The 19,826-nt window shown below is 29.3% G+C and overlaps 3 protein-coding genes across 3 annotated transcripts in view; 1 reads left to right on the top strand and 2 right to left on the bottom strand.

Annotated features, from left to right (window-relative positions):
* The first annotated feature begins 90 nt into the window (after nucleotides 1-90).
* On the top strand, nucleotides 91-12,323 carry LOC126834004 (protein-cysteine N-palmitoyltransferase HHAT). The gene is made up of 10 exons (XM_050565649.1): nucleotides 91-276; nucleotides 389-634; nucleotides 708-883; nucleotides 966-1,163; nucleotides 1,347-1,553; nucleotides 1,615-1,764; nucleotides 1,824-2,044; nucleotides 9,799-10,009; nucleotides 10,966-11,107; nucleotides 11,178-12,323. Exons 2-10 carry the CDS (start codon nucleotides 502-504, stop codon nucleotides 11,315-11,317), a joined length of 1,578 nt encoding a protein of 525 aa, XP_050421606.1. The 5' UTR covers nucleotides 91-276; nucleotides 389-501; the 3' UTR covers nucleotides 11,318-12,323.
* On the bottom strand, nucleotides 3,684-8,372 carry LOC126834006 (gamma-glutamyl hydrolase A-like). Its single transcript, XM_050565651.1, has 4 exons — nucleotides 7,549-8,372; nucleotides 5,169-5,280; nucleotides 4,366-4,598; nucleotides 3,684-4,299 (listed from the first exon to the last, which is right to left on the bottom strand). The coding sequence occupies exons 1-4, from the start codon at nucleotides 7,800-7,802 to the stop codon at nucleotides 3,900-3,902; spliced, it is 999 nt and encodes a 332-aa protein (XP_050421608.1). The 5' UTR covers nucleotides 7,803-8,372; the 3' UTR covers nucleotides 3,684-3,899.
* Nucleotides 12,238-19,826, bottom strand: part of LOC126834005 (trace amine-associated receptor 1) — a 40,832-nt gene continuing 33,243 nt past the window's right edge. The window contains exons 5-8 of the mRNA XM_050565650.1: nucleotides 16,179-16,475; nucleotides 15,301-15,456; nucleotides 15,086-15,211; nucleotides 12,238-14,809 (exon numbers count right to left, since the gene is read on the bottom strand). Of these exons, the coding sequence (XP_050421607.1) occupies nucleotides 14,564-14,809; nucleotides 15,086-15,211; nucleotides 15,301-15,456; nucleotides 16,179-16,475 (825 nt within the window). The 3' untranslated portion in view covers nucleotides 12,238-14,563. The remainder of the gene's footprint in view (nucleotides 14,810-15,085; nucleotides 15,212-15,300; nucleotides 15,457-16,178; nucleotides 16,476-19,826) is intronic.

The raw sequence follows: 19,826 nt of genomic DNA, 5'->3' as shown, positions 1-19,826 counted from the left end.
TACGCGTGTCATGTTGGTACCTGCTAGAAATGATGAATGATTACATTTTAAATCGTGATAATAGCTTTGAAATTTGAATTTATATTTAAATCAAATATTAAAACTCGGGTTTAGACTACTGATCTTTTAATTTTAACTTTTTTAGTTAAGACTTTAGTCTTTACAATTTATGATTTTTGAGTAGAAAAACTAATAATAGTTCCAAAAAAATCTCGACAAGCAACGGCTATGACAAACAAAGTATTTGCAAATACTAATTGTGCAAAAATATTTCTGGTATCCAAATAACAATATTAGTTAGCGTTCAAAAGTATACTTAGTATGCTCAACGCAATGTCGCAATAACAGATATTTTAAAGCCAACACTAATGTATGTATTTTTTGGTAGACTAGTATTAAACACTCTTAGGAAAACGTTCCTGAGCCCAAGATTGATTTTGATAGTTATTGTTTGTCAAACTATAATTAAGATTTAAGTATCCATAAATATATACTTTAATTATGAAATACAAGCCTGTAAAAATGAAGCAAACACAAAATGTGTTACTGAGTCGCTATGAAATAATTTCCTATCTAATCATTTGGATTTCAGGCATATTATATGCGTTATATCATCTTTTAAAGATAAGTTCAAGTAAGTATTTTAAATTATAAATATATTGTTTTCTATCAAGAATCACTAAGTTCAATTTGAAATTTTGCTGTAGCTTTAAAAACCTCAGATCTTCCAGATTTAGTGCCAGGATGGCAATGGTTGGGTCGAAAAAAAGATAATACTTGCCCTGAATGGAGGTTATGGACAACTTATATTATTTACTCATTAGCTCCATGGATTGTTCTACATTCTTTAATGTTGATGTTCTTAAAAAAATACTTGAGAAAGGTATGGAAGAAGTATAAACAATATTAATTGTGATAATAATAAAATGAGATCTAACATATTGTATTGTTACGTTTTTCTCTAGATACCAATATTACAAGACTTCTGGCTAGTCACTGTGACGAGCCTATGCATAAATTACAACTTTGGGCTCTTACCAATTTTTATCTATGCTGGTATGACATTAATTTATTATTGTTTAATGTTTGCCCACGATAAATTAATTATTTGGATTACGAGTGTGTTTCTCTTAGGAGTATGGTCATATTATGATTTCTTGTTTGTGAGTGACCTTATCACTAAATTTCTATGTACTATTTTTACTCAAAAGCTGAAATATTAGCTTAATTATTCTAAATAATAATTGCATTCATTTTTGTATTATATATTTAAACAAATTATGAATTTTTGTGTGTTATTGTTATAATAATGATAATATTTACTGTGTTGTTCTATTTGTTTTTAGGAATATCTTGATACAAATACAAATGAAGAAAATTCATATTTATTATTGCTGACTTTATACTGGCATCAGTTACGCTGTATTAGTTTTGCATTGAGCTCTTTAGAAAGAGATAGTAGAGAATGGAAAAACTATATTCATTTTTTGGCTTACTCATTCTATTTGCCAAGCTTTTTCTTTGGACCTATAATAATTTATGAGAAAATTATTGTAAGTGAATAATTCATTTTTATGTCATATTTACATGTTTCAATCATAATCCTTATTGCAGGATACTCCTAAGAATTATACCAATACAAAATCATTACCAAAACGCGTGATCACATTAATATTAAATGTTATTAGATATTTTGGCTGGATGTTTGTTGCTGAGTTTGTGTTGCATTATATCTATGTTAACATGTTTTTACAAAATATTAAAGTATGTAGTTAAATGTATTTAAATATTATAGTTTCAAACAATTTTTATTTATCTCAAAGGTGATTAAAAACTTTGGAATCACCGCACTTAGTGGATTTGGTTTTACCATGGGACAATTCTTTTTTATTAAATACACATTTGTTTACGGCATAGCCATTACAATTGCTCAATTTGATGAATATATAACACCTCCTATGCCACCCAAATGCATATCAAGGATTCATTTGTACTCTGATATGTGGAGAAGCTTTGATCAAGGACTTTATGATTTTCTAAAAAAGTAAGTTTAATAGTTAAAAATTGTATTACTTATATTAGTTATTAAAACACATGTCACATACATTATTTGAAACAATTTTTGTAGTTTCTTAACTGCAATCATCAATTCAATTTGTACAATTTTAATGAAATTTATAAATACCTTATTAATTAATTAAACACATATTACAGGGTGGTGGAGAATGATAGACCAAATTTGTAATGGGCGCCATAATTTTAATTTTTGAGGTAAAGGGGTGATACAAAAAACAAGTTGTTGCACATTTAAGAAAGTTTTATTGGATGTGAAAAAAATATTATTTGTGAAACATAATGTCTTATAGATGGCGTCCTTGAACTTAGATGCATTCTTGGAGGCGCTCGCCAAAGTTTTTCATCAATTTCTCCAACATTTCCACTGGATGCAATTTCACTTCTAATTAAATCCTTTAAGAGTTCGTGGCCTGTTGACATAATTCTTCGACTTCAGATACCCCCATAGGAAGAAGTCGCAGAGGGTGAGAGCAGGGTAACCATGGAACGTCACCATTTCGAGAGACCAGACGTGCGGGAAAAATTGATTTGATGAGATCCATTGAAATTCTCGCCTTGTGTGTAGTGGTACCGTCTTATTGGAATCGAATATTTTCAGTATCCATTTTGTTTTCCTCTAGGTAAGGGATGAAAAAATCTTGTGACATAGCCTCGTAACGCTCAGAATTCACCGTCACTGCATACCCTTTATCATATTAAAAAAAATAAAGCCCAATTATTCCGACTTTTGACAATGCACACCTAACAGTTACTTTTCCACTGTGAAGAGGCTATTGGTGCAATTTTCTTGGGTTACCGTTTGCCCAATATCAGAAATTTTGTTTATTGATGTAGCCGTCCAAGTTGAAATTAGGTCTTTTGGTCTCTGCTACCGGCGAGGGTCTCCAAAAATGCATCTTCGTGCAAAATCGCAATTTATTGGACATTCTGTTTCACAAATAATATTTTTTTCACATCCAATAAAACTTCCCTAAATTTGCAACAACTCGTTTTTTGTTTTACTCTTCTACCTAAAAAATTAAAATTATGGCGACCATTACAAATGTGGTCTTTCATTCTCCGCCACCTTGTACATCACACTATCAATGCAATACAGCCATGACTGGATGAAATTTGCCATTATGAAAAAAATAACATTTAAGTCTGGAACTCGCAAGCAAAGTACATTATTCAAATTAGTTTAAACAAAGGGGTTAATAAAATATTTTTTATTAAATTTATTATTTATTATATTGAATATCTTAGTTTGTTTAAATTACTTTTTTAAACTACATTACTATTTTAATAAATATGTTGGAATATTTATCAGAAGCACAGGCTTCTTTAAGTTATGTAATAAAATTAAGATTTAATTTTTTGAACTAAAAAAATTATTTTATTCACATTTATAAATAATAAATACAGTTTTAAACGGTTTAAGTTTAAAATACATATTTTATTAAAAATAAAAAGTTATTTAACATAGTTATTTATACATACATTTTCTATAAAATGTATTATATATTTTAAATACATTTAAAAAATAACTAGGATATTATCTCTAAGATTTCTATAAATAATGAATAATAAATAACAGTTAATTTATTATTAATCAAATTCAAATAATTTGATTTGTAAATAAAGAAAAAAAAATCCTAGTTATTTATTATTTAATTAACATTTTTTCCAAAACTGCTGATGTGTTTGACTCGATTACAACAATCAGTTACTTGTGTAACTGATTTTTTACAATTTAAAATACTTAAAAATTTAATGCTAGAATGCTTAACATAATCAAGTGGAGAATAAAATGTTGAAATTGGTGATTTTAATAAGTCTGGAGATCATATTTCCAAGTCAGTTTTTATTGTACCGTCACTAAAAAAGTATACTTGTTCGAACATAGCATTTGTAACATTGCCAACATATGTTTGTTGGTAATTATATATTAAATCTCTTTTCAGCTTTTTTTTGCTAAAATATTTATGTTTATTTTTACGACATTTGTTTAAAAAGAAATCATAAAAGTATCGTGCTGTGATTATGGCATCCCAGTTGTGCGGATCACCTCGTTCCCATTCATAAGCATTTTTTTCTGGGTGAAACTGTAATCCTATGAATGGATATTTTATGCCTTCTATCGTGGAAATAAATTCGAGACCATCTTTATCATTATTTATTGTTATTGCATTCCAAAATGAATCTAAACCTGTAGAAGTCAAGTTTTTTCTCGTCATACACCAACTAACAACAACGGTGAATAATATTAGTCATAAAACAAGTAGAAATGTGTGTATATTCATGATTTACCCATGATGATTTGCTGTAACCGGTTCAGACAACAATATATCTTTAATATCGTTTGGCATAGTTTGAAATAAAACACTTTTGGCTTCCATGTCTGAAATTAGATTCAATGGCGTATTGAGGTTGTTACATCGACACTTTGTTAGCGGTGATACTCCTTTGTTTGAACTTAGTAAGAGAAGTTCAAATCCTAGGCAAATGCCTAGAATAGGAAAGTAATCGCCAGCGGTATTTATCTGAAATATGCTATAGTAGTAAAGTATTTAATGTTCATGATATTTGATATATGATTATATTAAATTATTAAAAATTACTTGCTCTAGCAAAATACAAATGATTTAGACTACTTAAACGTACAATTGATTGACGTCAAAATTAACATTTAGGATAGATAGGTAAATTAAAATGTTTTTATTTTTATTTAATGTAACAAATATTTAATAATATAAATTTGATTAGTTTTAGCTATATTGCTATGTTATTTGTATATGTACAAGACTAGAAATTATCTGTTGATGTAAACAAAATTTAATTTTTGGGGTTTTTTTTCTCTTAAGACTACTTTAGATTTTAGTAGTATATTAAAAATAAGTAATAAAGTCAACATTTTAATAAAATACTTTAATAAAATTTGTTTTACTGTGGGTGTCAATTTGTAATCCCAAAAATATTTTCTGTTAATGATTTCTTACCAATAAAAGTACTATTATTAAAGGAGTAGGTTCAACCCACTCTATATTATTACTCTATGGGTTCAACAGGTTCCTTAGTATTATGCATAAAAAAAATACTCCAGTGTTTCTTACTATTTTTGCTACTTTGAAAATCATATCCACTGATCTACCTATTCCATAATCGGTAGTAAAATCGGCTCCTCCGCCGGGTATTAAAATTCCATTGACTTGCATTACTACTTCGCTACAAAAAAAAAAAAATGTATTATAGTTGTGTACATCATGATGTGACACTTTTTATGGGATTTTTTTTTGGTCTTATTGTTTTCATTCTTTTAGCAGACTACAAGGCATTTGTATCGTGGATTTAAAATTTGTCACGAAAGGGGGTGTGTGAAAAGAAATACATTTAAAATTTACTAAAGTTGTTGTATTAATGTTGGGAAGCTTAATTGGACTACAAGTCGACTCTGAGTTATGGCCGAAATCTTTTCTTATCTGGTTGGGTTATGGGCCCTTTCAGGTAAGGGTCTAATTACGGGTTTTGGTTTGATCGATACTATCAGGTAGTTTTTGACAAAATAACTTTACTTTTTAAAACTTCTAAGGACTGACCCCTATTTAAGTATTTCTCAACTCTTCGACTATGCCGGCAACGGCAACAGTTACTCAGTGCTCTAGCTCAATTGATCTTTAATGTAAAGTATTAAGTCCTGAGAAACTCAAAATAATTTATATTTAAATTAAATACTTCTTTTTCATAAGCGAATCATTATTACCTAGAGACTTCAAGACATTTTGAGGACATTAAATATTTTAGAAAAGAATGCTAATGTATGTATATTAGGGTGGACCATAGCTTAGTTATCTTAGGTCTGGTCGAATTTTTGATTTGCCGACTGATCGACATAATCGACTGGAGATCGATTGGACTACAATTGCATACATGTATGCTGCGTGATTTCTCACGAGAGAACATTAATTATGTATTTATATTTGTTACAATAATTGTTACTACGAAGCATTGGTTTTAGAATATATTCTATTAGTAATTAGTGTATACTCTAAAATCAATGCTTTAAAGTAAAAAATTAAAATTTGTGTTATTTAAAAAATTTGTATTTAAATTTAATTTAAGCAGTTTTTTTTTGTTGAATGTTATTAATTATTATGTACTTTAATTTACATTTTTGAACTCAATTAAGTCCAATTAAAAATATGTTTATTTAAAAAAAAAACGCGTAATTAAGATTTAAAAAAAAATGTATTTTCCTAGTGGATAGGCGCTTATATAAATATGAAATATTTATGACATTCTTTTTCGTGATAAAATAAGAGCCATCCTAATGTGTATCTGTACCTTGCGTCTAAAAGGGCCAGTCTCACTTTTTGTAGCTCGTGAAAAATGGGCTTTAAAGTTTTTTTCTCTATGAGGCTTTATGTTAAATTTTTTACCTTTGTAAAATAAATTATTTAATTTTTGCCTCGAAAATGCCATTTTTTTTACAGTTTATAAAGGATGTGTAAATTTTCATTTTTAATTAATTAAGAGAAAAACAACTCATTCCAATCATTTTAACTTTAATTTGAAACGCCGGAATTCTACAATAGTTTTAAAAATAGATGTAGTAGTTTTCAATACTTGTTTGATATATCGAAGTATATTTAAACAATTTTAATCTCCGATAAGTTTTAGTGAAAAATTGTCTTTACAATGTACGCTAATGAATGCAAGACGTTTAGAGGCCCCTTCAACTATTTTATACTAACAAATATAGTATTGTTACAACCATTATATCCATACGAATTTCTTATTATACAATGTGTTGTATAACAAAGCGACCCTGTTCGTAATTAAGATGTAAATAATTTCAATAATATTTTTTAAATACATTTTAGAAACGTCAAATTTTTTGGTCAAAATTTATTTTAACGACATTCATCAAGTCTCATATTTAAAAAAAAATGTATGAAAATATTGTTTTGCTTTAAAGGGCCACACTATATTGAACCAAATCCCCTTCCGTGCTTGCGATCTGTGAATTTTTTACACTTTTAGTGTATTGTGTAAACACTATAAAAAGGTACTCTGACCTATTATTTAATCATCATGTTAATCATGCTATGTTGCCGATCATTTGGTTTACATAGTGTAGTATCACTAATAGCGAGTTTTAAATCTCAAAAGCTTCAAATAATTAGCTGTGCACACTGCGTTAAAATATTTTTTTTTATAAGGAAGAAACAAGAAAAAATGTATATGGGTTTTCGTTAAATTAAATATTTGTCACTACAACAAATTGCTTGTCATGTATTGTTTGCAACAATGATCGGAATCTCCAATTTCAAAAAAAAAAAATGGTATAATACAAAAAGGATTAATAATTTTAAATTTATGCTTTTAATGGACTTATATTAAAAAAAAAAACTAAAATACCCAAACCACCGAATAGTATATTAAATATTATTCGAACTATTTCGGCGCTTCTGGCAATGATTTGTATGTACTTACGTATAATACATTAGTGACCTATTGGTGAAAACCGGAATCACTCGACCTCCTGAAGCTTCCACAGACTTAACGTACGAAGAAGCTATGTAAGTCGTGCTAAGTGGTAGTTCAGGGTTGCTCTTCGTTAATACTGACCATTTGATTTCTTGAGTCAAAATCCCGACTATCGGCTGGTCGTTGCCATTATTTTGCGACGATAATTGCAATGCAGATAATAAAACAGTTGCCCAAAAAGCAGTCGTAAAACACGTCATTATTATGAAGCATCTATTTTTTTTACGTCTAACAAGTGTATTAAATAATAATAATAATACCAGCGGCGTAATACACTATGCAACAAACAAGTGTACGTTTGTCAAAACTGTGCGTTAACTATTTTTTTAGGTACCAATGACAGTGCCTTTGGCATTGAACTAAACAGATAGGCCTATAGCGCCGCAATACTAAGGTTTGTATTTTTTACGCGATACTTATATAGATTTACCTTTATCAATTACAAATGTAATATGCATTGCTATATCATATAAAAATATAATAATCACGTGAACCCGATAGATAAAATCATTACGAGTATGGTCGGATATTATACACCTCTTATGTAAAAAAAATATCTCTATTACTAAATATTAATCTTATACACAATTTAATGGGACTATGTTGTTAATAATAACATTAATTTCCCGCGAAAATAAATTTAACACCGACGCAATATCGTTTACGAACATATTGCCTTGTTACAAGTATACTGACACAACTGTTGGCTAACATTAAAAAAAAACGTCACAGAAAATAATTTACACAAAAAAAAAAAAAGAGTACTTTTCGGTAAAAATAATACATTTTTAACTTGTCAGGACACACCCATAGGTAGTACTAGCTGGTATTGCCATTTTTAGTAGAACGTGGTAACAGCGTTGCCATATTTTAAAAGTGAGAAACCAGTGCATACATGAGTTATTGAATTTGCCTTTAAAATATTACATACAGATCTATTATAATAATTGTACAATCGATTGGCAGAATTGTTCTAAATACTTCCGCATCGAATTTTAGTGATGCTAAAATATACATAGAAATATGAACAAACAACGTAATTAACCGTCTCATTCACAAATGAAGTATTATATTATGCGTAATACATCCATAAATGAATTTGGGAAACCAAAATTGTGAAAAATACATTTCTTTATGTTTAAAACGAATATTCAAGTTTTAGAAAAAATTGGAATATCAATGTAGTACTGTTGTGTTTATTTAGAATGAAATGACCCATTATAGTAATTAAAAGTTAAAAATAATAACTTAAGTTTTTAATGCTTGCTTGACAAAATTTTCTTTATTAATTTATAACACATGTAGGCATTTTGATTTTCGAAAAACATAAAAAATAATTAAACTAGATTAGAAACTAATTAATATTTAAGTGTCGCCCTCTTGAAAATGTAACATGATGTATATGAGCAGTGTCACTTGCCATACGCGTTTCAAGTGTAATATCTGAATAGTTTATAGTGATAAAAGTATTTTAATAAAATTCTCTTTAGAAAATATTACAATGCGTCTTATCTAAATATTGCCGTCTGTGTAAACATAAACATATGAAATTTAAATCCTTTATCTCATGCTCTGTATAAATTTGACGATTAATAATCACGTATATTATGTCTGTTTTAATGTATTGTATGATTAATAATAATATTTATTAATCTATGGGCTTAGCATAACTATTAATTAAAACTACTCGTTTAGCACTGTATTATCTAAATTGCTCGAATTATAACATTATAATATAGTTTTGAAGTGACATAATATTATCAATTAATTAAGTACTATAAAAATTAATTTGTATTTCCACAACGGAAGAATAAATTACCCTTTACAGTGGTGTATATACGTGGGGGGGGGGGGGTGTTTCAGAATATGACACCCTTCTCTGACCGTATCATACTTTAAAAATATTTAAGTATAAGGTGTATGACAAGATTGATTTATCGAATCCTAATGTTTATATGAACATTATTTTTATAAATGTACCTACTTAAATTAATAAATATACTACATATAATTTTTATGAACACAGTTATTATATTTAATATAGATATATATGTATTAAATTTAGATGTAGTTACTCTATTGGTTCTTTATACTATTATTTTTACAAATATCTGGAATTGAATTCCCAGACAATGATGGTTGGGTTTAACCGATACTTATTTGTTATGCATATTGAATGTCTTATGACTTTTTTAGTTACATTTATAAGCCATCTGGCGATTATGTGGACAACGTGAGACTAAGAATGAAGATTTTTAGATCGTTTATGTGCTTTGTTTTTGTGTTTATTTGGCACGGTCTGTCTTGGGATGTTTTTTTATGGACCGCATTTAACTACGCTGGAGTTACAATAGAAACGTTGGCAAGATATGCTGGAAAAACAACGTTTTATTTGCAACATGTTAAAGTAAATTTTATAATCTTATTTATTAATTTGTATTTTTTAATTAAAAAAAAGTACTTTTTAAAGTTTTCTAGGGTTTTTATATGAATAATAAAACAATATGACCTATAATAGATACAGGGCTAGAAATAATTACATTATCTTTTTTTTACATACTTCTTATTTCGTTATTAAGTCCTTTGCTGATTTTATATAATTAATAATACAGTATACACTACCAATACCGAACAAATATAGCTTAGCAGTTCTTATTAATAGAGTAGGTACTATCATGAGAACATTAATATTATTTCTGCTGATTTTATTATTAATGCCAGTGTATTGCATATTATTATAATCTGTATTGTTTGTGCATTATAAGATTAATCCCATTTTACCAGCATGTTCATATTATAATTAAATAAACAAATGTAAGCGAGTATTAGGAGTGTATAGGTATTAATTAGAATTTTTTCAAGTGTATATTATACTATATTGGACGAAATAGGCGAAACTAATTTATGAATTAGATATAGCTGTATGAATTAGCAAACATTGTGTATATTTTAATTATGACTATAACACTTAACTTATTATCTTTAAACATACATATATTTTATATATTATAACTTTCCTTGACTAACCTAAAAAGTACTTTTATGTTAATTATTTTTTTCGTTTGAAAATTAGCCCAATACCAAATAAGATATAAATAGTAATTATGTATGATTTTCCATAAAATGAATGCTTTGATGGCCTCACAACACATTGCGACCTTCATTTTATTATCATGACGTCTATTTAATTATTATTCATTGTTTGTTAAAATCGATACGTGGTGTGATGTGTTGGTATTGTATTGTTTTGAATTTTCGGGTAGACAAGATTACAATATATTTTTTTATGACAAAATATGGACGAAAGATTAATTTAACTTTTTTATATAGTGTTATTTTTAAAATTATTTCATGATCTTGCAGGGAAATATCAATGGACGAAATGAAAGGCGATTTTTAGCACTATTGACGAGTCCGTTAACAATGATGTCAGCCATTTCTAATTTTTTCTTTTTTGGTGGCGTCGAAGCTGGACAAAGTTTTCTTGAAGTTATATTTTTAAAAAGTAACGACAATCGACAAAATATTGTGCTAATGTTTGTTTGTAAGTTAATGATTTGGGATTTGTTTTTCAGATACTTGGATTGAAAATATGATTATTCTAACAGTATTTTACTCCATGTGCCATATATCCGTGGAATTTGAAAATTATAAAAAAGCTAATAAACAAAAATATTGCGGAAAATATAACGATAATAAAAAACATATTACCTAGGAAATTATTTATAATTTGTAAAGACTCGTAAAATTGCCGATACTATTGTTCCTATATTTTATTTTGTAAATGTACTTAAATAATCAGAAAATAAGTTAGATATAGTGATGAGTAATAATGTAAATTTAAACTATTTTTTTTTACTAGTTAAGTTGTTAGTGGCTTTTGTAATTGAATTCTATTACCATATTAGTTTTTGTAAATTAATGAAATTTGTAACCTTTAACCTGACAACGACGCAATGATAGAGAGAACAGAATGTATACGTGTACATAAAAATTAGGTTGACAGACAACCATACAATTTTTTTCATTTGCTTATTTAAACCTAACCTATCTATCAAGGTAACAGTAATATATCTAGAAAACGGACGTAAAGGGCCGCAGCTCCTCTTAAATTTCAGTTAATATACAATTTTAATTACAGTGCAGTGTGTTACTTGTTTAGTTTTTAATTCACTTAGGTGCTATCGACGACAATAATTATTGCACAGACAAACACACACATACAAATAGAAATGTTATGTTGTTCTATTTTATCGATAATAATCCTTATTATGTAATATATCCTTTTTAAGGATATATTTATGTATATGGTCTTACTTCCATTCTGAGATTCGAAAAATGCATTTTCAACGGCATTTTCAAAGCTGTAGCTACATTTCTTAGAGGAAGCAAAAATCAACAACCAATAATTATTATAGATAAGATACAAATTTTTTATTAGAACATAAACTGATTAGTATTTGGTACAAAATATAATTAATGCTTTTGTTGTAGTAAACACATTTTGTAGTTATTGTACTTGATTATGTTTACATTAAATGTAGATTGACAATGAGCTAAGTAACATCAGTAAGATATGATTATTATATAGGGAACTTAAAACTATACTTGAACAGGTGAGTGAAAAAGGATAAAATTCTAAAAAAACGAAAAATAAACTGAGATAGCCATTTTGTAGCTTAATGGTAGACAAGCGTATTATTAATGATAATATTCCATTGAAACTTCATTTATAAATTATAGCAGGAATTATTTAATTCCTGTATAAATTATATAGGAAATAAACAGTACTTAAATATTTCGAAAGTTGGATGTAGAGGAATATTAATACTCTAGCTGTTGATTTTATGTTATACCTAATTTAATTCTTGCTAAGTTATGTAATCGTGTATACTATTTGTTTTTGTTGTGTATTCAAATTAATTGATTTCATTTGAAGTATAGTATAGTATTTAAATTTGAACTGCGTTAGTAATTTGTCCATTATATTCTAATGATAATTTTACAAATCCAACAATTAAATATCAACTAATGATGATGTAAACCATTGTAAAATGTTGTCATATTATTGTCACTGTACATTATAGTAACGTTAGGCTGGTATAAGAACTCAATTTTGATTAGTCGAGTATCAACATTTTGAGGAAACCAATCATTGTTTCTTCAAAATCAATGATGATCCTTTGAAGTAATATGCAGCCTGGATTATGTAAATGTACTTTAATCTTTATGACTATTATATTATATATTCACACTTGGATTAAGTTTCATTATTTACGTTAGTAATATTTTTAACTTATATTTTGTCATTTTACGTGATTGTATTATATTTGCCTAATTTGAAACTCCCAAAGACTTACAGCAAATTATTTAAAGCAAAATAACGCAGTTCAATAATTATTTTATTTGGAAACATTAATAATGTTATAAGAGCACTCGCCAAACATAACAAAAAGTAAAATAAATTATAATATAGCACACCAAAAAAACCCACATCAGTTCAAAATGTGTTCACAATTCATCGATGAATGGTTGTTTCAAACCATTGATGACATTAAAGATATGATTATTTGTCTACACCACGATATTATAACCAGTTCTGGTAACTCACTAAACGGAAAATCGTAACCGTTTTTTTCCAATATGGCCACCTGCGTGTGTATTACATACAAACACAAAAAAAAAAAAAAACGTGTTAGTGGCCGCCATGTTGAAAAAAACCACTACGCTTTTCCGCTTAGAAAGTTACCAGATGTGGTTAGAAGATCGTGGTCTACACTTTACAATGAGATTATATAAAACAAAAATTAATAATTATAGCTATTTTACCTATGATGTTTTCTGTTGCGTTTATTGATGTTATGTAAAAAAAAAACAAGCTATAGGCACAATTTCGCTAAAAAAAGTGGACGGGGGGCTTAGAAACCGAAAAGTTTACAATTTTAGGGATACTTTTTTAAAAAGTGGGATGCTAGCATATCTAAGCCCCCTCAAATTGCGTTTATGCTTATAATTATTATAAGATTTAATACGAATAGTTAATTCGGCAACTATGTTTGGTAATAATTATAGTACAAGTGGTAGTTTTTGTTTGTTTTTGACGAAATATATGGGTAGTTATTGAAAAAAGTTGATATAAAAAAATGTTTTATATTAATTTTTTCTGTTTAGAAAAAATCATTAAATAGTTATCTATAAAACGCTATTCAATTTAATGCAGGTACACATTGATCATAATCTATAACCAGATCTGTTTGTGAAATTTTGACTACATAAAAATTAATTGATGTTTGTAATTTCTTGTAGATAACAAAATAGTATGTTACTATTTATTAAAATTTTACCTACCAACCAAAACACATCGTTGAGATAATTATCAGAGAGCGTGAATGTCTTAAACAAAATACATCTGACTCTGAGATCGTAATGAAACTATACACACACAAATAAGGAATTGAAAACATTACGGTGACTTCTTTCCTCTTTTATTAGTTATCTTTTTCAATTCCTAAAGAAAAAGAAATGTCCATAAACGTTAATTTATTGCAAACTCCAATGGCAGTCTAATTTAGTGCATATCTCACAAAATGAGTTTACAATTGAAAAGTTGTAAGTCTGCTGAAATTCTCACTGAATAAAGGGTTGACTGGAAAAATGTATTGTCGAAGAATTCTAGATTTATTTTTCTCCAAAATATATAGATTTGGGTTTTATTCAATGACGTATCCAATGCATTGAACTCGAAAAGCATTCAAAATTACAAAATACTCTCTCGTTCTCAATCTTCTATTTATTTCTGGGATTAAAACGATTCAATAAAGAAGTTACTTATTACTATTTTGGTCTGTCTTGTGTAGTTGAACTAAGTGTTAGGTATACGATTTTTTAAACGCTGATTTTCACTAAAATTATTATTTACATTGATTATAATATATCAGTTGAGGAACACAAAATCGTGTTGTCAGTATTTTCTGGTAGGACAAGTCTGCGAACCTCCTCTGTGATAAGGCGGTGGCGGTGGAGGAGTCGGCGGAAAACCTCCTCTGTCCTGAGACCCTGTTGATTGTCTGTCCTCTTCGATGATGTCACCGTTGTCCTTTTGAAGGGCCATGAAACACATATCCCTGTTGGCGCAACAACCCTCTTGGTGGCCTATGTGGCATGATGACGATACAATGCTGGAGCTGTATTTTTTTCGGCAAAATATCTACAAATAAAACGCTTGTTACATTAGTTTGACATAGCAATAGGCGTATACGCGACAACAGATGCAGTGGTAGGTACAGCCAGAATTTAATTTTTAGGTGTGATATTGGACTCCGATAAGTACCACTTAAGGTACCTACCCAAAAAATTAATTTTGATGTGCAAGTGAGTTTACGTTTAGTTTTAGAAGTAGTTATAAATGTTAAGATCTCTCTTAGATTTTTATACTTCTTCTGTTGCGCCACTGACGAGACAAGGACAAACAAATTAAAATTACTTTTGTCTTGATTATACTGCGACTGATGCGCCTGAATTTTCTATTTAACGCCCAATAAATGAACGGATTCCAAAAACTGTTGCTTAGTGCTATCCAAGTAATGACGAAGTCCACGGCCGGAGGCATCTGCAAGAAGTCAATTAAATCAATTTAAAATAATGTTTGTAGCAATTTTTTTTTTTTTATAAAAATTGTATGTATTTATATGTAAATACCTTACTGCCCGTACAGGCTGTGACCACTTCCTGGATCGTCCAAGGAGTGACGGCAACAATGAAACATAGAGCTACCGCGCCCATAGCTCTGGTCGTTCGAATACTCTGCCTTAATTCTTTTGATCCTAGCTGATCTGATGGCTCATCAAGTACGTTCTACAAATATTTATATATTATGATTACTAAGGCATGTGTAGGACTTGTTTTTTTGGCTTTTTCATAATTATGTATCTTTAGTCTTTTAGTACTGCAAAAGAAGAAAATCAGTTCTAGTGTCGCAGAATATGGTTGCGAAAAACCAGAAAAGAGTGAGGATTTTGCTAGTTATCCCCATTCATTACAGGGTAAAACGGTGAAGTTGTCTATGGTCTACACGGCCACGTCGCCCGCGATCATAATATGTTTACCATGCGATAGTTATTAGTTAACCGCAATGGAAATAGATTTTTAATTGTATTATTCATTAAGAAGGAAATTTGCATATTATTGACACCAGTCACGTGTTATGTTTATTGCGTTTTTATCCGAGAAACGTCGCACACTCGACATTTCCGTGCGGTTCGATTTTTTTATATTTTTTATTTTACTCGGATTACATTGGTGAAATTCACAATGGCACGAATGAAAAACAGTCAAGTGCTATACGAGATATCACGGGGAATCGAATAAGAGTCTTTCATCCCATTTAACTCGAGCAATATCTTATACCGCACCCTTTGCGTGTTTGTTGTCTACAGCATTTTATCCGATTTTATATGTAGTAGAGTATTTTTTATTCAATATTTATATCCATATACATAGTTTTAAACACGGTATTAATCGCGTTCGGGACTCAATATAAATACCTACTAAAAAAATCAGTAATATTTTCATCGTACCTTAGTAGTGACGTTGTTGGGCAGTATGGGTTGCACCAGAACAGCACAGATATTAACTTGCTGTCTGTGCCTGAGTCTGTCCACGTGAAGCGCCGAACCGTAAAAGTACATAAGGGCCATGGTGGTCGGGAAGTAGAATAGGCAAGCGGCCAGTATGCGCAGACTAGGCCTTTGGTAAAACGGTTCGCACGCCATCAGACCGTTTCCGTTGTAGAAGTATCCTCCACGGCGGATAACGAGAGCCCCAAATGCTGTTAGTGAACCCATTAGAGTCAAACTTAGCACTAGCATACAGCCCTATAAAAAATCAAATAAAATTCTAGAAATAAAACGCGTACATTATTATTTTATATTTATATTTTGACTTCTCTTTTATATAAACCGAGTATAACAGTAGAATCTGTAGATGGTACAGGAATATTAAATTGGTACCAAAAACGTTTGATTGCGAATCCGTGGATGGTTATAAAACCGAAGACAATATTGTCATTCTAAACGTATTTTTTGTAACACAAATTTGACTACAAATTATTATTAAAGTTGTTCTATATACAGGTTAGGTAATTTTAAGTTGGTCTAAAGTAAATTGTTTAGCCTTATAAAATATTGATAATGCGATAAGTTCTAAGCTGCGTTAAAAAAAAAGTAAAAACAAGAATAACTGTCATTTGATTGGGGTAACTATTATTTAGTGATCTAATTTAATAATGACACAATAGACTACTAAAAATAATATTATTTTGATTACTTTTAGCTTGTAAAATCTTGCAAATTACATGCGTTGTTCTGAACAATAAATATGTAGTTTTCGAATGCATTGATGTACTTATTTTGAACACACTATACGCCCAAATATCCAAGTATGTAGAAATATGATATAGTGTTTTTTGTTCCCCAGATGATTTTTATTTTTTCTTAATGGTAACACTGATTTAATATAAATTATAAGTATAATATATTCAACGATTTAAAGTAATTTTGAATTTATTGTATAACGAAATATTGGATTAATTTTTCTCTAATTGTTGTACATATTGAACCACTTTACACTCTATGTTTAAATATATATAATCTATTGTATGTATTGGTCTGATGAATACAATGAAGACAAATATAAGAACACAGAAGTATTAATGCTAGAATGAGAACTCTTTATATTTGAAGTGCCATTCAGAATAGTGGTAAGCTTGGCATCACCGATTGTATATAACATTGTCATAGAGGTATGTATTGGCTATTGCACATGAATCAAGAAAGCAGTAAACATTTCATTTCATTGTCATTTGAATATTGTGACTATATTTTTAATGCAAAAGTGATATAGTAAAACATTTCATTGCTGGGTTTTTATTTGGTTATAACATGAAGTTGGTTTTATTTTTGTAAATTATACTCCGTACCTAACTATTTAAATAAAAACTATGGGCACATGACTTTCAAAGGATAATAACAATATTATGTTTTTTGATAATTTCGTCCTCGAGTACATCAACGTAAGGTATATAAAAATGTAAATAATGAGTTAGGGGTATGCGTATGCAAATAATGTCATTAGTTGAATTTTGATGTTTTGTCTATTGCGTTGCTAGTCCCTCGGGTATGTTGACCTCTATTATATTTCATTATAGTGCCACGAATAGAACTTTAACATAAGTATTAATAATTCTTGAATTTCATCATACGGGAACTTTCGAAAAAGTCCATGAATTTCGGTACTTAGGTGCTGTACTGAGTACTAAAGATGAATGGTCAAGGGAGATAGGAGTGAGGATAACAAAGGCCGAAAGAGGGTCATTTGCCTTAAGTAAGTTCTTAAAATCAATTGTTCAAAAAACCAAAGCTAGATTATATACGGAAATAATAAGGATTACGCTCACCTATGGCTGCGAAGCATGGACTACCACCAGTACAACCAAAAGAAGGCTCAGGACTTTTGAAAACAGAATTTGGAGGAAAATATTTGGACCAATTTATGATAGCGAAAATGCAACTTGGAGAAGCAAATTTAACAAAGAACTGCAAGACGAATTGGGAATTGCATCAGTCATTAGTTTCATAAGAGGGCAAAGGATCCAATGGCCAGGACACGTGATGCGGAGAAGTGAGGATGATATATGTAGAACAGTGCTAAACTGGAAACCAACGGGAAAAAGACCTTGAGGGAGGCCCAGGAAAAGATTGCTGGATGTTGTGGAAGAAGACATTGATAAATTGAGAGTACAGGAATGGAGGGAATTAGTTCAGGATCGAAAGAAATTGAGGGAGATTGTGATGGCGGCCAAAACTCTTAGAGAGTATTAAGTGCTAGAAGAAGAAGATATCAAAGATGTGTTCGCGACTATACATTTTAATTACATAATTTGTAAAGACCTTTCCCTCCCCCAGTCAGGATGGAATCTTTTATTTCGCTTTTTTAGAATTAGTTTTAGGTCTTCTGGTCTGAAAATTATACTGAAGGTAAACAGTTTTCTTAAAAATCTATACTCAAAAATTTTCAAGTGTAGGACTTTATTTATAAAAAAAGAATAAGTTATCGTTTCACGGATGTGTTTAGTAGTTGCGCTTTCCTCTTGTCAAAGGTTGGATACTCATAACTTATACTACCGACACCTACATGCATTTTTGGACTTTAACACTTTCATAGGGGAAGAAAATTTAACTGTATTTTCTTAACACAATCATTCATCATCTAAATACTGAGATTTTCTACCGTAAATTTTATTTTTAATTTATTTACAACTACATTGTCACTTAACAAAAACCAATAATTATAGTATTAGAAATATTTTTTTTCTAGTATTTCTAATTACTATCTACTATTGATTAACTGTTGTAGATTTTGTAAGGAGAGGTCATGAATTATCGTTTGTCACGTTAGCTGTATTTTATAATTGCTATTTTGGAGTAATTGAATTGCCTTTGCCCTTTTGATTTAGAGAGGCAGTGGAAACAACATTCATATATTTAATGACTTAAAGTGGTAGAATTCACATTTTGCTTGTTTCATAGTTTTTGATGCAAGAAATGATTGAATTAAATATAAAATACATTTATATCAGTATTTTAGGCCTAAGTAGGTAAATTTTACTTTTTTAACTTTTGGTGACGGATTAACTATACGTTTCTGTATATACATAATTATGTACTCCCTTTCGGTGTAGGCCGCGTTGAGCCTTAATAAAATATCTTAAAAACTTATAACTTAACTTAAAAAAAGCTAATGGCGAATAAGCTTTAAAGTTTTTATTTTTCATACGGTTTTGTGTTAATTTTTAACACGATATAAAGTATGACTTTTTTTTATTATGAGTAGTAAAGGTAATAGTATCGACGGGTGTGATAAGTTCACTTTTTTGAGTAAAAATTATGGAAGCTCCAAGAAGCCATGAATTAAAATGTTTGTCCACAAAGTATTTTAAGGTTTTAAAGTTTAAACAATGTAATTATGTGCACCAGTAGTCTAGTATGATAACTGTGTTATCGATACAATAATAGTTGAATTGTACTAATTGTGTCAAAAATTAAAACTATATGTATGAAGGTATTGATCATTTTGTATTTTGTAATTATCATAGAAACAAAGAAAAAGTCACGTAGATAAGCTGTAACAGTGTCAGAATAATGTGGATAACGACAGGTTAAATAGTA

The sequence above is a fragment of the Adelges cooleyi genome, unplaced genomic scaffold (genome assembly GCF_023614345.1).
Source record: "Adelges cooleyi isolate 19-005CV unplaced genomic scaffold, UGA_ACOO_1.1 ACOO_flye_CR_arks_rails_tigmint_CR_PRNA_2, whole genome shotgun sequence".
Lineage (NCBI taxonomy): Eukaryota > Metazoa > Arthropoda > Insecta > Hemiptera > Adelgidae > Adelges > Adelges cooleyi.
The sequence above is the reverse complement of the archived record's forward strand: the minus strand, read 5'-3'. Positions and strand labels throughout refer to the sequence as shown.